Here is a 15,971-nt window from a genome sequence, read left to right on the forward strand (position 1 = left end):
CGTATAGTGGTCCGTTTTCTCTAAGGTTATATTGGGGCCGTAAAAGTAGTTACTCCAGTACTCCTAATAAGCTGCCCTTTTGTGTGGGTTTCAGAAGCTACGCGCCCCTGCAATAAATCAAAAAATTCTGAATGAAACAACCAGCTGGGTTTGCCTGCTGTTTACAAGCACTAAATGTTTCCTATATATATAATTTGCGAGGTCCTACGGTATCTCACCGTTTCCGCTTTTTGTAGTGCACCGAGCCGTGGAGAGAGATATTTCTCCTCCACCGTACTAACCACTACATTTTTGAGCCTTTTTAATACACCCTTAATTGCTGGCCGGGCAACTGAAGGGGGGACGGATGGAGATGATGACGGAAAAATGGTCCGCCGTGACTAGTATTCGAACCAGGGACCTGTGCCGTGAGAGTCTGCGCTCTTTCCCACTAGGCCACCGTCCGCCCTATTGTCCTATTGTAGACAAATCAACTTTTACACAATGGGATAATTTTACGGCCCCAATATAACCTTAGAGAAAACGGACAACTATACTGTACAGGTTACAGATCACGGATCAGCTGTTTAAATCTTACGCTTTTACACGAGTGGTGCGATCTCAATCGACTCTCCAACTCCCACTTCGACGCCAAATTTTAAAAAACACCCTTTATATTAATCTATGTACAACCTTAATAATAAGGTTTATTGTGCGGGCGGTAAAACTTGACTCACCCGGTACAGCGGTCAGCGGTGCCCCATTTAAATTGTAAAAAAATCTTCATACAATAGAATTTCCACATACGCATTTTTTTCGCTACAAAATTTTCATTTTCTGTAAAACAACAAAACACAAATGTAATTTGTTTCACATTTTTTCTGTGTAGCATTCTAGACGCGAGCCTGTTGTTGAAACGTTTTAACCAAACTAAAAAGTGGTTGGAAAAGTGACTGTGACTGAAAGTCGAAATTAAAAAGAAAAAAATAAGTCTAGCTGCACTTTACACTTCGTTGACGAGTAATTTTGCATTTTCAGAAGAAATCTTTCGTGATATCCAATTATCTTTGCAAAAAATACGGAATTTCTGAGATCAAAAATTATCAATTGTAAATGATAACGTGGAATCAAGATAGCTGAAACAAAGGGGGACGATAAGACGAAAAATAAATATAGTTATAAAATTCTACGCGTCGCCTTTGAATGCATCAAAATTTAGTAGGTTCCAAAAATATTTACAATTAATTTTAATCCAAACTACATTCACCATTTTTGTTATGTTTAAGTGAACTTGTTGTAGCTGTTCCAGCAGCCTCGTTTTGTTCCCTGACTCAATGCGGGATCCAGATAATTTTCCTAATAGCTTTGCTGGTTGTTGATTCGGATGTGGGGGGACTGTCATTCCATTTACTGATGTGTTACAGCATCTAGGCCGTACAAGTTACACATTTTTCTCAGTCGTCCTCATAGTATTTTATCTTGTCTGTACCCTTTGATTATAAAAATATTCCTGTATCGTTTCCAATTTAAACATTGTAAGAACATGGAGATATGTAACTAATAATAAACAATTTTTGGTTTTAGAAGACTAACCTGCCCCTGTTTTGGAAGTTATTTTTAAGAAAACAAGTTCGCTAACGCCATACCCCACCCTTGTTCAAGTTCTGTAAAATGGTTGCGAAACGGTTCGTCGTTTTGCTTCGCAGGTGTATACAAAGCTCTAGGTACGGGAGTTCTTAGAACGTAATCTTGAATAAATTTCGGCGCTGTGGAAATCTCAATTTTGGAGTGAGTTTACAGATTGAATCAGACTTGGGACGTAAATTACTAAATACTACCTCTGTTCAAAAATATGGTAGGTATACATTTGTATATGTATTTTCAATTTCAAACGTATACCATAGTACAGAGGTAGTAATACTCGTAATTATAAAATTTAACTTAATTTATGTATGTAATTTATAAAACAAAGAATCGTAAATTTTATGCGAATTCATAAAAAAAGTGTGGCCTTCTAAAAAATGAAATATTAAATTTCAATATAAATCGAATTTTATGAATTAAATTTTATTAAAGTATTTATTTAGTAATTTGTAAGATTTTTATTCATCACCTAACTTTCATTGTTAACATTTTCCATAACTAATTATTTAGTTTATAATAAATTACAAATTGTATTGATAACATTTTTGATTTACAATGCAAAAATTTCCGATAATAATGCGGAATCTGGAAAAGTGCTCCGAATGCTTGCAGCGTTTCCACGTTGAATAGCAAGGGAAATCCTCTCGAAAAGGAATTTCTTTGATTTAATTATTAATTTTAATTGGTGGAATTTTATAATAGTATATTATGTACCGAGGGAGTGAAGTGGATGATTTTTACCCGAGGTGCAGTTTGTAGCCAGAGGGCGTAGCCCGAGGGCTACAAAGCACTGAGGGTAAAAATCATTCACTCCCGAGGTCCATACACTATTTTTTGCACGACTCACCGATTTTAATAGAAAAAAGCCGAAAATTTGTAAATTATCACTAACTGTCAAGCTAAATTTAAATGCCATGTTGACAGTTAAAAATAATTTTAACCTTTCGGTTTTTTTCAATTAATTAAAATTTTTGGATCGTGCAAACAATAGTATCTGCACCTCGGGATTGCATGATTGTTACCGTCGGTGCTTTGTAGGACCCTCGGGCTTCGCCTTCGGGCTACAAACTGCATCTCGAGTGAAAAAATAAATTAATGCGAAATAAATATGTACCATAAAAGGTTGAATAGGCTATGGTTTTTTGCCCAAGGGGAAAAAAGATGACTAAAAGCTTGAGTTGGCTGCAGTTTTTTGCCCAAGGGGAAAAAAGAGCCACTTCACTCCATACAATCAGGGAGTAAAGTTGCTCATTATATACAGGTCGTGCAAAAACAATTTTATATACATATCTGCTAAATAATAGTTATTTACATAATTAGTGGGATAAAAGCAATATTACAGGACTCGAGTGTGAAGATTGCAGATGACGAGGGCGTTAGATCGAATTCATCTGTAATCACACGAGTTTCCTGTAATATGCTTTATCCCACGTGTTATGTACAAAATTTTATCTAAGACCGCCCTAAATTAAAAAAAAAAAGGTAAATCTGATTGATTTTCGCCAGTGAAATAATTGAGTTTCATTACCGCACTCAGTGGGATAAGAATTTACTTTTCCCACTGGGTGAGGTAATGAAACTCATTTATCCCACTGAGTGCAGTAATGCGTGAGGTAATGAAGTTCTTATCCCACTGAAAATTAGTGGGATAAGTATCATTTATCCCACGGGATTAGATAAATACATATAAAACCATCTTCAGAGTTCACGTAAAGTATTGTGGTTTTTTATCGTGCTCAACTTTTAGCTTAGTTATTAGTTCACATCAGAATTTAAATTCTTACTGTAATTTTTAAAAATTATATGAAAAAAGAGTCGGTCGGCGCATTTAAAGTATTATTAAACCTTATATTTGCTAGAGGTTACTGTTTAAATATTCAATCTGCAATTCTTCGCTAATATTTATTCATTTTGTGACAACTCATTTTTACATTGTTTTATTACTTGTGCGCATTGTGTCTCATATATTATAAACATTTTCTTTTCTCAAAACGACAGTAAAATGTTTATGGTGACTGTAGCTTGATTTCCTTGAACTCTGTGAGTTCGTTCATTTTTTTTTTAATATCTTTAACGGCATAATTTCAGAATTAAAAGAATGTTTTATTTCCTACGAGCGACACTCTTGCTATGCTCGAAGTCAATATAATACAGTGTGGAAACTTTAACTGGAATAAAATTAATAACTTGGACATAGGTGATTTTGTAACATCTCCCGTGTAATTTGCCTAATTTCATGCCTAAAACCGAACAGTATTATTATAGGCAAATCACACCGGAATGTTACAAAACGTAAGGAATGCATGTTACTATCGATTTGCAAGTTGCCCATTTTGAACATTTGTTGCATTAAATAGAATTTAACTTATAAAATTGGTTTTTATTTTTTAGCACGTAGACTTTGAAAATATTCAGGAAACAAATAGTGCATTGTATTCTTTGCGAAGTAGGCTTTCAAACGAGGTGTCACTTGGCATACCTTTTCATTTGAACAAAAAGTTAGGGGTGCTTGCGCACTTCCGGGAGGAGATATGCAAAAACCATATGCGCCAAAATGTGGGCAAGGAAAAACAAAAATCGACCTGTTTCGTGATTTTTTTAGAAAAATAACCTATGTCCAAGTTATGAATTTTATTTCAGTTAAAGTTTCCACATTGTATAACTTTTTTGAGAACACTGTAAACTGTAAGTATTTGATGGTAAAACCAACAACAGAATAGATCAAGTCACATCAAACGTATTGTAACGGTATTATTAGATCCTTAGCGTTTTATTTCTTAACATGCTAGGCGAAAAATACATAGTAGGTAATTTGCATTTTACTTGAACACAAAAGTACTTGATCCTTGACGTTAGTGGTTCCTTATGTTCTGGAGGTTTAATTACATCTAAACGTTGGCCACTATCACTTTTATACCAAGTACATTTTGACATACGTAGGCATTAATTAAAAAAACTTGTATTATTGTTAAATAATTATAAATAACATTCATCTTGCATACATGTTTCGTTGTATTTTTTCATATTCCCACATTACCGAGCGATTGCAGCTTTTTTACAATTTTTAATATATCCCGTATATTACCTACATACTGTAAGTATTAAACAAAAATTGTTATAACATATGCAGTTCGAAAGTAAAAAGTAGTCGCAATTAGTTCAGCTTGTCCGTTTAATGCTAAGAATCGTTTTTGCTTGACGTCTACTTCAATCATTTCCTAATTTATTATTTATTGACTCTAACAAAGAAAAATTATTGTCCTTGTTTTCAACACTTATTGTTTACAACTCACGTCTAAAGACGAGCGTCGACAGAAATGCAAAATGGTATGGTAATTACCTTATACGGTAATTTCTATTATCTACATCTGCGTACCGGAATCATTCTTATATGATAGTAAGTATAATATTCATCTTTAGAGTGAACACATGCAGTGTGTAGTAGCGAAACTTATTAAAGCAATAAATTCGTTTTCACAATAAATAACATTTGTGGTAATGCGATGTTCCTTATTTTATAAGTATAATTAAAAAATAAGTGACTGTTGAATTCAACGTTTTGGTAAGTTATAGTGGCAGAAAATATAATGCATACCGGGTGTAGAATTGGTTTACGAGACATAGGATTTTACATGTAAAAATAAAGAGTTTCAATTATTGGCTCCCCTAATGATTTTATGCCAAAATAGTTAAAATGAAAGTTAGAGAGAATTAAAAATACTGTCTAATTCCACTCTTCGTTTTTTTCTAACATCTTGTGGTACTGAAAGAAAAGCAAGAAAGGAGTTAACACAAAAATACTAAAAAGTAGTACTAGCCATAAAATTTGACTTTTAAAATACTATGTATGTCGGATGGTTTCTCTATTATTTAATTGTCTTTTAATTTGCCTTTCAAATGAAGTCGTACAGGACTACAGGATGAATGAAAATTGAAAAGGTATCTTCCATTAAATGCTCAAACTTCTCTACAATTCTTTCAATTGTTTCTGTGGCAGGAATTGATCGGTCGCGGAAACCTGAAGCAAATATTGCTTGGAAGTTGCTTAAAAAAGATCCTCCGTAATAACATTTAAAGAAAGAAATACAATTTCACAATTTCATGCTTAGTAGTACTTTTTACTGTTTTTGTGTCAACTTCTTTCTTGCCTTTCTTTCAGTACCACAAGATGTTAGAAAAAAAGTAAGCCTGAAATTACGCAGTAATTTTAATTCTCTCCAACTTTCATTTTAACTAGTTTGCCGTAAATTTATTAGGGGAGCCAATAATTGAAACTCTTTATTTTTACATGTAAAATCCTATGTCTCGTAAACCAATTCTACACCCGGTATACAGGGTCTATCAGAACTGGTGGACCAAAATAATACGATGAAATCATCATCTTCTGGGAATAATAGGTAAAATGTTAAAAAAAATCTATCTTAAATAGTGATTAGGAAAGAAGCAATTTAAATTGACCAATTCTCTTGTTGATGTTAAGTTACCTATAAATTAGTTTTTCTGCTTTATTTGTAACTATGGATGCATTTCAATTTCAAATAGTGCATATGCATTGTTGGATTTACGTTATAGTATTTGACATAAAAACTTTGTAATTTTCAGAAATAATTTTTTGTAATATCTAGTTGTTAAAGGTGGCTTTCCGGACTGTTTGTCACCATGTAAACAACCTCATAACGGCCGTAGTCCGTTAAGGGTGTCCGTTATGAGCGGGAGCGGCCGTTATGAATGACTAAATAACTATAGCAACGTAGATCTAAACTTTATTTTTCAACTTTTTTACAATTGGTACAATAATTAATGTTTAATGTTATGGGACACACCTTGAATTAATCGAAATCCGTATGCCACTAGCAGATGTAGACGAGATCGAAGATGATGCTTCAGACTTTTAACACCACAACACAAGCGCGATTTTGCAGGGAATAACGATGACCTCACTTGCTCTCCGGACATCGGGAATATCTTGCTCGCGATTTTTTATTGATTTCAGTCGTTTATTTTCAACGGAAAGTTAAGTGTCGAACAAATCTGACAAACAGCAGCAAATGTAGACAAGATCGAAGATGATGCTTCACAATTTTAAGACTAACACAAGCCCGATTTTGCAGGCAATAACGATACCTCACTTCCGGACATCGGGCATATCTTGATTGCGATTTTTTATTGATTTCATTCATTTATTTTCAACGGAAAGTTAAGCGTTGAACAAATCTGACAACAACATTGCAACAATGTTTTTCACAAACAACAGTGGACATGACGACGTCCTCCGCACACTTATTAATCATTCGGTTTTTTCGATGGCGTTGAAAAAAATGTATTTCAAAAAGATAATTGTGAACGAATCGTAGAGATATTACAAAAACTATTGTACAATACACGTCCGTTAGGGCCTTTACAGCCTTGCCAGTATTATTCGACTCGCTCTGCGAGCTCGTCTCACAAAATCTCTGGCTCGGCAGTAAAGGCTATCCTAACGGACTTCTACTGTAATAGTAATTAACGTTATAAGTCCGGGAACTCATAGTTTACACTACGAGTTAGACGTTTAAGGACGAGGCGACGAAGGAGCCGAGTCTTGAAACTCGAAACGAGTACTGTAAAAAGAGTTCACGGACGAATGTCGTTATGTATTTTATTTCATCCTGCCTCAAATTTCGTTTGAAAGAAACATTGAAATTAATTTCAAAATAATTCAACAAAAGCTCCAAATCTAGTCACATTTTTGGAACATGATTCGCAACGGCTGTTTGGCAATTGTTTATTTTGTTGAAATAATTTTGTGCGTCAAAATGACTTCTAAAGCAAATCCTCCAGAAATTGTAAGAAAATCTGCAGAAGCCTGTGCTGAATTAATACCTAGCAAGTCTGGTGAAAGGAATCAAAAACAATTCAGCCATTTTTGTAAATAGAAATCAGAAAATAATGTGAAGAAAATTACGGAAGAGGTTATACTGGCTGACCTATTTTTTTAGATTTGGTTTAAATGGTTGTATTACTTTATTTGTGAACTAACGTTTTTAGTCTGAGAAAGTAAGTGCATCTTCTTTGTGGCCGAAATAGTTAAATTGTTAATTTGCATTTAGATGTAGTTTTGAATAAAACATTTCTTAAACCTGAATAATTGTTATTGCGATTGTTACTTTTGTGTTTCCAATAGCAACACTTAACCGGCGTCCGGCCGTTTTTTGCGTTTTCCCGGATTCAAACTGATGACGTAAAGTATTGAAATTTGACACAGGATGAAATAAAATACTATATTATGACATAATATTCAATTATTATGATCTCGCAACAATCAAATTTGTTTCGATAGTTACTAATATAATTTAAGGTAATCTTATATCTACACCGTATTATTTTGGTCTGCCAGTTCTGATAGACCCTGTATGTACAATGGCCGGCAATAAAAACTAGCCATCACTTTTCTGTCACGTCAAAATCCAAATGTGTAATTAATGCTTTAATGACACTGACATTTAAATGATGGTTAACTTGTTTTGCCGGCCACTGTACATAGGTATGTATACATAATGGTTTATGGAAGAATACATTTTTTCGCAAATTATGTCATTTTCTATACTTATACATTTATTAAAAATATCTAGTTACAATTCATTACTAATAGTTCTGGAAAGCATTATTCCAAACTAAATATTTTTTAAACATACAGGGTGATTTTGAAACTTGTGCAGATATTTTAACCTGTGATAAAACCCCACAAAAGGTATCTTCGATAAGTACATATTTCATTTTATGCTTTTACCTTACTCTTTGCTTTTACCTACTTACAATTACAGTTTTTTTTACTTTGTTAATTAAGCCCTTGTTTTCTGAATAAGTTGCAGTTATATCATCACTGTATAAATTTTATCAAAAATTGATTATGAAACTCAAAAAACTTAAAAAAATTAAACATATAGCCATAAAAACGTCCAAATTTTAAATTTTTCAGCGGTTCCCAAACAAACTGATTCTTTTGATTCTCTCGTAAACCATTAACATTTCTGCATAAGGCAAGTTGGGTTATTTTGCCTTCTTTTAACATGTACTACCTGGAGTTAAAATATCTGCACAACTTTCAAAATCACACTCTATTTTTATTTGTTTAGAGAGAATACTTAATTTACGTTTAACTGATTTACAATGGCGTCAGTCCACTTTACCGATTAGATTTGGTGGTCTGGGAATTCGTCGCATTTCCGATATTTGCCTCCCTGCTTTCCTATCTTCAATTAATGGGGTTAAAAAGCTTGTTTCTTTATTACTAAACTCAAAGGATAATGAGCTTAATATTCACCATTATGATGAAGCTTTAGCAGCCTGGGGTGTAGCAAATGAGAACGAAATACCAACAATTCCACAATTTCAGAAGAATTGGGATAATATTAATATCAAAGGAATAATTGCCAATGACTTAATCTTTAATTCACCTAGAGACTTGGCTCGTTTTAAAGCTTTGCAATGCAGAGAATCAGGATCTTGGTTACATGCAATACCTTCTCCTAATATTGGTACTCTTTTAGATAACACTTCCTTCCAAGTTTGTATTGGTTTAAGATTGGGTTGTAATCTTTGTACACCTCATATTTGCAAATGCAATGCGAAAGTTGACGAAATTGGCACCCACGGTCTAAGTTGTTTCAAAAGCAGTGGTAGATTTTCAAGACACACTGAAATTAATTCCATTATCAATCGGTCTTTAACTTCAATTCATGTGAATTCAACTTTAGAACCAAACGGACTGTCTCGGGATGACGGAAAACGCCCAGATGGGATGACTTTAGTACCGTGGATTAAAGGTCAACCTTTGGTTTGGGACGTTACTGTTGTAGATACACTTGCAGACAGTTACGTATTGAAATCATCTGAAGTCTCAGGTTTTGCCGCTGAAATGGCTTGCAAACGCAAACATAGCAAATATAGTTCAATCATTTCGTCAAACTATGTGTTTAAAGGTTTAGCATTTGAAACCTTAGGCCCTTGGTGCAAAGAAGCCATCGATTTCATTAATGTCATCGGAAACCGACTTATCGCGGAATCAGGCGATTCAAAATCAAAGAAATTCCTTTTCGAGAGGATTTCCCTTGCCATTCAACGTGGAAACGCTGCAAGCATTCGGGGCACTTTTCCAGATTCCGCAATATTATCGGAAATTTTTGTATTATAAAACAAAAATGTTTATGTAATTATTTTAAAAAAATGATTTTTTAAAAAATTTAAAAAGCAAAATTGGGAAAAAGTATTCTTCATGCACCTGCGTTAAAAATTATCTTTCACTTAGTATTATTAATATTTAAAAATTAATACAGGGATTAGAAGAAGTGAAGGGATTACATGTAGTATAATTATTACTTTCAATGGTACTTGTATTGCATCAAACACTGCTGTACGGAATAATCTTATTAAGGATTGACATTTACTTGACTTGCGGAAGAGATATCTACGAAGCAACCTAGTCACGACGGCTTTGTAAGATTCGTATATAACAGTATGATGAGATGATGTATGTAGCAGTCAATGTTAATTTATAGTTATACTTGTTTAATTAAATTCATTTGTTAAAGCTTTTCTTCCCTAATAGTTTTGTCCTAAGCGAAACTATCTAAAACAATAAAAACTGCTTTATTTGACATTCAGTTCTGCTATAGTTTGCGTCAACGTTCAATTTAAATTTCAATACTTTAGATAAACAGATGTTAATTTATGCAACTTTGACTCACAAAAAAACATATCTTTATTGGTTAAATCTTTTTTTTTTATTAATAAACAACTGTAACACCGGTTTTAATTCAATTTTTTTCCTTTGCAGAAAAATGCTTTGGAGTGATTCGTTTACCACTTTATTTATCGTAACAATTATGCTAATTCTGCTTTATTTTAAAAATTATTTCAAAGCTCTGTACATAGGATTTAAAATACCTGGACCTCCAGCTTTACCCATTTTAGGAAATGTCCTTTTAATACAAGATAGTAAAAGTAAGTTGTCTTTGTATTATACAGTTCTCAATTAACATTAACACCATGTTAGAAATGGAAGATTTGGGAACAAGATTGTCGCAGTTGTATTCTTCAATAGTAACATTTTGGATATCCATAATACCTTTTTTTCTTGTGTTCGAACCAAGAGATTTACAAATTATTCTCAGCACCAACAGATACACCACCAAGAATATGTTTTATTCTCTTTTACATAATTTTATAGGAGACGGTCTTATAACTAATACAGGTAGTTGTTCGCATACGTTGAATAAAAAAATAACAAACAATTTAAGGCGAAAAGTGGAAGCAACATCGTAGATTCATTCAGCCATATTTCCACGTAAGCATTTTGAAAGTGTACTTTGACGCATTTTACAAAAGTTCCGTTATCATCGTGCAAGATTTGAAGAACCAAGAAGATGTTAATATAACAGGATATGCAAATAGATTTGTGTTGGATGTTTTGCAAGGTATCGTAAAACGAAAAATAAGACCAAATAAACTTATCTAAATATTTTTAGATGCTATTTTAGGTATTCCTGTTAAAAACGATTCAGAATCTTCTCCGTATAGAAAGTAGTATTGTCATGAATTTTTAATTTTAAATTTAGTTTATAAAATTTTAGAGGCAAAGTTTTTATGCCATATAGGCTGGTTAGACCGTGGTTGCTCCTCGACGCACTTTTTAAAACCACCGAAGTTTCGAAAATGGAAGCAAAACACAGAAATCTCTTACGCAATTACACCAAATCTGTAAGTTGTACAATTTACTTGTTGAGAATTTACAAACACAACAGATCAGATTTTAGAAAATAAAAGAAGGAATACTTACAGTTACGAAAATAAACCCTTAAGTAACTTGTTGGAAATGATGATAGAAATATCTAAAAACAATCCAGATTTTAAGGATGATGATATTATTAATGAAGCATGTACTTTTATGTTGGCGGTAAGTTACTTACTCTTGATTACTTTTAACTAAATAGTTAGCAGCATAATAATTAGTAATTATGTAGTTAATTTGAAATATTTGTTGTATACAAACTCTTAATTTTTATTACAGGGACAGGATTCAGTGGGAGCTGCTTTGACATTTTCTTTATATTTCTTAGCCGCTCATCAGGACATTCAGGATAAAGTCATGGACGAACTGAATAGCATATTTGCAAAAACTAACCGAGAAGTAACGTTTGAAGATGTTTTTGAAATGAAATATCTAGAACAATGTATCAAAGAGACAATGAGACTGTGCCCAAGTGTACCTTTAATAGCTCGAAAATTAACTGAAGAAGTTCTTTTAGGTAGATATTCAGCCTCAATTATCAATATAAGAATGTTTTTTGCATTTGAATATTTTTTAGGAAAATATGTACTGCCCGTGGGAACAAATATTTTCATATCGCCATTTGCAACGCATCGATTGCCTCATATTTTTCCAAATCCATTAAAATTTGATCCTGAACGTTTTTCACCAGAAAATAAAATGAATATACATCCGTACGGTTACATTCCTTTCAGCGCTGGTCCAAGGAATTGCATTGGTATTGTTTTTATTAAAGTCTATCAGAAGTAATAAATTCACCAAAATTATTTGGTTAAACCTTTTATTTTTGCAGGTTATAAATTTGCCATGATAGAACTGAAAACTGTAATTTCACAAATACTGAGAAATTACCATCTGTCATTGACTCCTGGACATGAGCAATTAAATTTATCATACAGAATTACCTTAAAAGCAAAAAAAGGCATTTGGTTGAGGCTGAAGGATAGAAATGGTTAAATCATTTTATAAGAAGACATGCATCAATCATTTAAAAAAGGACTCTAAAATGCCAACGGAGAAAGAAATTCAATCGTAGTTATTGTAATTTTCCTTTAAATAATTTATTTATAGATTTGTATTTTTATGTTTTGTTAGAAATATATTTTAAAAAGCTAAGTTTTTCTTGTTAACGTACGTTACGTATGCTAAAATGATCGAATGTAAAAAAATTGTTTTGATAAAAATCAAAATTCCATTTCTACGTGTAGTAAATGATTATGATATGATTGATGATTGATTTCAAAATGAGTAAGGCTATCACTGAATTTCATAAAGCACACTTTCATGTCTTATTTATTTACAATCAGACAACTCTAGAGAATTTTAGATTGATGTAAATAACTCTACGTATTTTATAGACTATATACAGGGTATTTTACAAGTGATAATGAGCCCGATGGAATTTAAAGTGCAACCCAGAACCCACAATACATTTCCAAAATTAACCTGGCTATGGACAGGGATTATATCCAGGTTTACTTTGCAAATGCATTGTGGGTTGCATTTTCAATTCCTTCGGGCTCATTATCACTCGTGAAATACCCTATACTCGTATAGGGTAGTGATTAAGTAATGCAAAATATTCAAAATTCAAAAACTTTGGAATTTAATGTTTTATTTGGAAATAATGTTGACAGTTTCATCCGTAACTAGGTCGATGCTGTAATGTCATGAAACATCACTAAAACTAGAACCCTTATTCATGAAGGATTACGACAATATGTTACTTGTACACTTCTATTAAAAAAAAAAGCGTACAAGTAGTGAGCACAATTTTGGCTAGATTGCCATATTGTAAACCTATCCTTTAATTGTTGTTACTTAGAAACCTGTACCAAAACCCATGCTGATAGCTGGATTTTATTGATGTATTTTAATGTGTGTAAATATTTTGCCTTATTTATTAGGCAAGTATTACCAATTACTGAATTACTTCAAACACGACTCAAACTTTTATTCGTAAATTTATAAAAAAAGGCAACTCTCAACAATCTAACAACAATTTAAAAATTTATAAAAAGCAATTTTCACACAATTGACATACTATCGCGGCCAAAATACTTTGGTCGTCACTTTTTGACACTTCAAATGTAAATCAAGTATTAATGTCAATATACATGACAATTTCAAATTATTCTTGTCAAAAATATGGCACCTTCAGTTTTGGATAAATATAGAATCGTCTTACTTGCTTCTGAAGGTTGTCTAAACCCCGACCATGTTGATCTTTTGCTTTTGAACCCTGCCTCCGCAGCTGGGATTTACCCCACCCGTATGACACTGATAGATTAAAATAATTTTGACAGTAGTAAAAAATAAGGTTAAACATCCTAAAGTTTGCTTTACAATTGCTTACAATTGAACATTACCTTTAAAATAACGTCGTATTGTTAAAACTGCTCAATAAAGGTCGTAATTGATTATAATCATGTTAATACATACGAGTACAATACATTAAATATTAAAGGATTCTAACTAATTAATTTTTGAACTGAAGCATTTTTTCTTGAGTCCGTATTAGCTTGCGGGTTTCGTCACATTACGTCAGTTGTGGAAGGTTAACGCAATTTTAAAATTAATCTTTTTTCTTTTCGCCATGGTAAAATCACTCAGGAATAGAATTTTATTAAAAAATCTGTGACTTTATTTCACACGTCAAACTAACATGACTAACATTCAAAATTAAAGACGTCAAATCGCTCTCAATCGCTCTATCACGAATAAAACACGATAATGTAAAAATTACTAAGAAACGAGGCGCAGGCTTGCAACGTGACAACAATTTGGCAGGGAAAATCCAACGTGAATGGACTTTACTATTACAACGATTTTCAGTGAAAAAAGTAGATAAAATTTATTAAAACTATTTATTCCTTAGCGTCTGTCTTACAACGTTAAAACTATCCTACTTAATCTACAGGTAAGATAAATAATGTAAATTGTTGATCGCACGGTATAAGGATGGTGAAGTTTCTTCTTTCTTAACATTAATTTTGATACTATCACCGCTAATCCGAGCTTGGCCGTCGTGGGACTGTCGACGTCCTCGAATGACCCTGCTGATTCTTTGGGGACGTGCCTCGGTAACAACGGTGGACGGCAAAATCCAGGCGTGGAATTCTGATCCGCTGCTCGGCGTACGGTTCTTCAGAAACCCTTCGTTGGGAAAGCACAAATCCGCTTCACTGTGTCTGGGTTTGGATCTTCTGGTCACTTCCTTTCGCCTTTTTCCAGCCTCACCCTCGTTGGAACGTTTCCACACTCTGTTCCGTCGCTCAGCCACTCTCCCTTTTAGCCCCCTTCACAATGGGCAGTAATTGCTAAAAATGATTTAGTATACAGGTGTCCCAGAACTCGCGCGTCAGTCGTTAACTGCTAACTTTAATATCTAATCCGACAAGGATTCTACAAGAAAAAATGTCAAAAGCATGTTAGTTTTGAAATGAGAACGATTTTAAGATAACCAATCACACACGCCTTCCTGAAGGTAACTCTACTAAATGTATGCGTTTCGGAGGAAATGACTTTAGATGTTGCTGCTAAAAAAACAGTGATGAAATGTTTGGACAACTTTTATTAAATTTTGTCACTTTGACATTTAACAAAGAACGGAAACAACATTAAACGAAAAGTACATTTTTAAAGTAAATGTTCAAATATACAGAGTGGTCCCGATATAACCTGCCAAAAAAATTCTGGGTCATTAGAGGGATCTAACAAATCCAAAAAACCCCATTTTGTTAGGTCCAAAATAATGGGGATAAATTAACCCCTATCCACACCCATTCGACGCTGCTGACCACAAAAATACGTACCTACTCAGGAATTAATTGTTGGTGTTTGTAAGTATGACAGTATCTAAGCAACATAGGTACCTGAATCGTTTATGACAAATCTCAAATCTGACAAACTAAATCAAATTAATGACATTTATTGAAAACGCTGTACCTACACTGTATGCGTTAATTCACCAGCTTATTTAGGTACAAAAGCTGATTTTGTAGACTGAGATGAATGAGTAATAAATAAAGTGGTGTTCCTCAATGTGTAAATAAATGTAGAGGTAGTGTGTGCAAAATTGTGGAAGAACTGTGTAACAAGAGTATCGTCTTAATTGTGGTTAAATAGCCAAAATAATGTATTGAATAAATTTATTTACACTTTACATATTCGTACTTTCAACTCTAACTGAGAATATCTACTAATTAATGAAAGGTAAACTAGACTAGAACAATTATTTTATAATAAATGTTCTGTGTGCCTTCCGTTGGCATTTAAGCACATTTGAGTGGGCGCACTCGAATTCCCGTCTGACTTATTACTTGTCATAAAGTAATGCAAGAATTCCCGTCAGGTAATTATCAACTGATATAATCCATAACTCGAGTTCCCGTCAATCCCTTACTTACCTACCCCTCTAGCCGTTGCCCGGTACCATTGCTGTTTACCATTACGTGGACCAAAAAAATGTTTAAAATTTTAAAAAGTTACAAATACCCTGTGATCAACAATTATATATGTACTTAGATAAGGGGCGGCT

At 33.3% G+C, this 15,971-nt stretch overlaps 1 protein-coding gene across 4 annotated transcripts; it reads left to right on the plus strand.

Annotated features, from left to right (window-relative positions):
- The first annotated feature begins 5,014 nt into the window (after positions 1–5,014).
- Positions 5,015–12,547, plus strand: Cyp4aa1 (Probable cytochrome P450 4aa1). 4 transcript variants are annotated; one of them, XM_069048976.1, is made up of 11 exons: positions 5,015–5,185; positions 9,939–10,132; positions 10,439–10,605; positions 10,658–10,855; positions 10,902–11,078; positions 11,130–11,184; positions 11,235–11,361; positions 11,411–11,557; positions 11,672–11,909; positions 11,970–12,149; positions 12,225–12,547. In XM_069048976.1, the coding sequence occupies exons 2-11, from the start codon at positions 10,128–10,130 to the stop codon at positions 12,386–12,388; spliced, it is 1,458 nt and encodes a 485-aa protein (XP_068905077.1). In that variant the 5' UTR covers positions 5,015–5,185; positions 9,939–10,127; the 3' UTR covers positions 12,389–12,547. The 4 variants fall into 4 exon arrangements, with proteins under 4 accessions (XP_068905077.1, XP_068905091.1, XP_068905084.1 ...); XM_069048990.1 differs by having other exon boundaries at positions 9,939–10,098; XM_069048983.1 differs by lacking the exon at positions 9,939–10,132 and having other exon boundaries at positions 5,016–5,185.
- Positions 12,548–15,971: the final 3,424 nt, after the last annotated feature.

This window comes from Tenebrio molitor, chromosome 1 (assembly GCF_963966145.1).
Source record: "Tenebrio molitor chromosome 1, icTenMoli1.1, whole genome shotgun sequence".
Classification (NCBI taxonomy): Eukaryota; Metazoa; Arthropoda; class Insecta; order Coleoptera; family Tenebrionidae; genus Tenebrio; species Tenebrio molitor.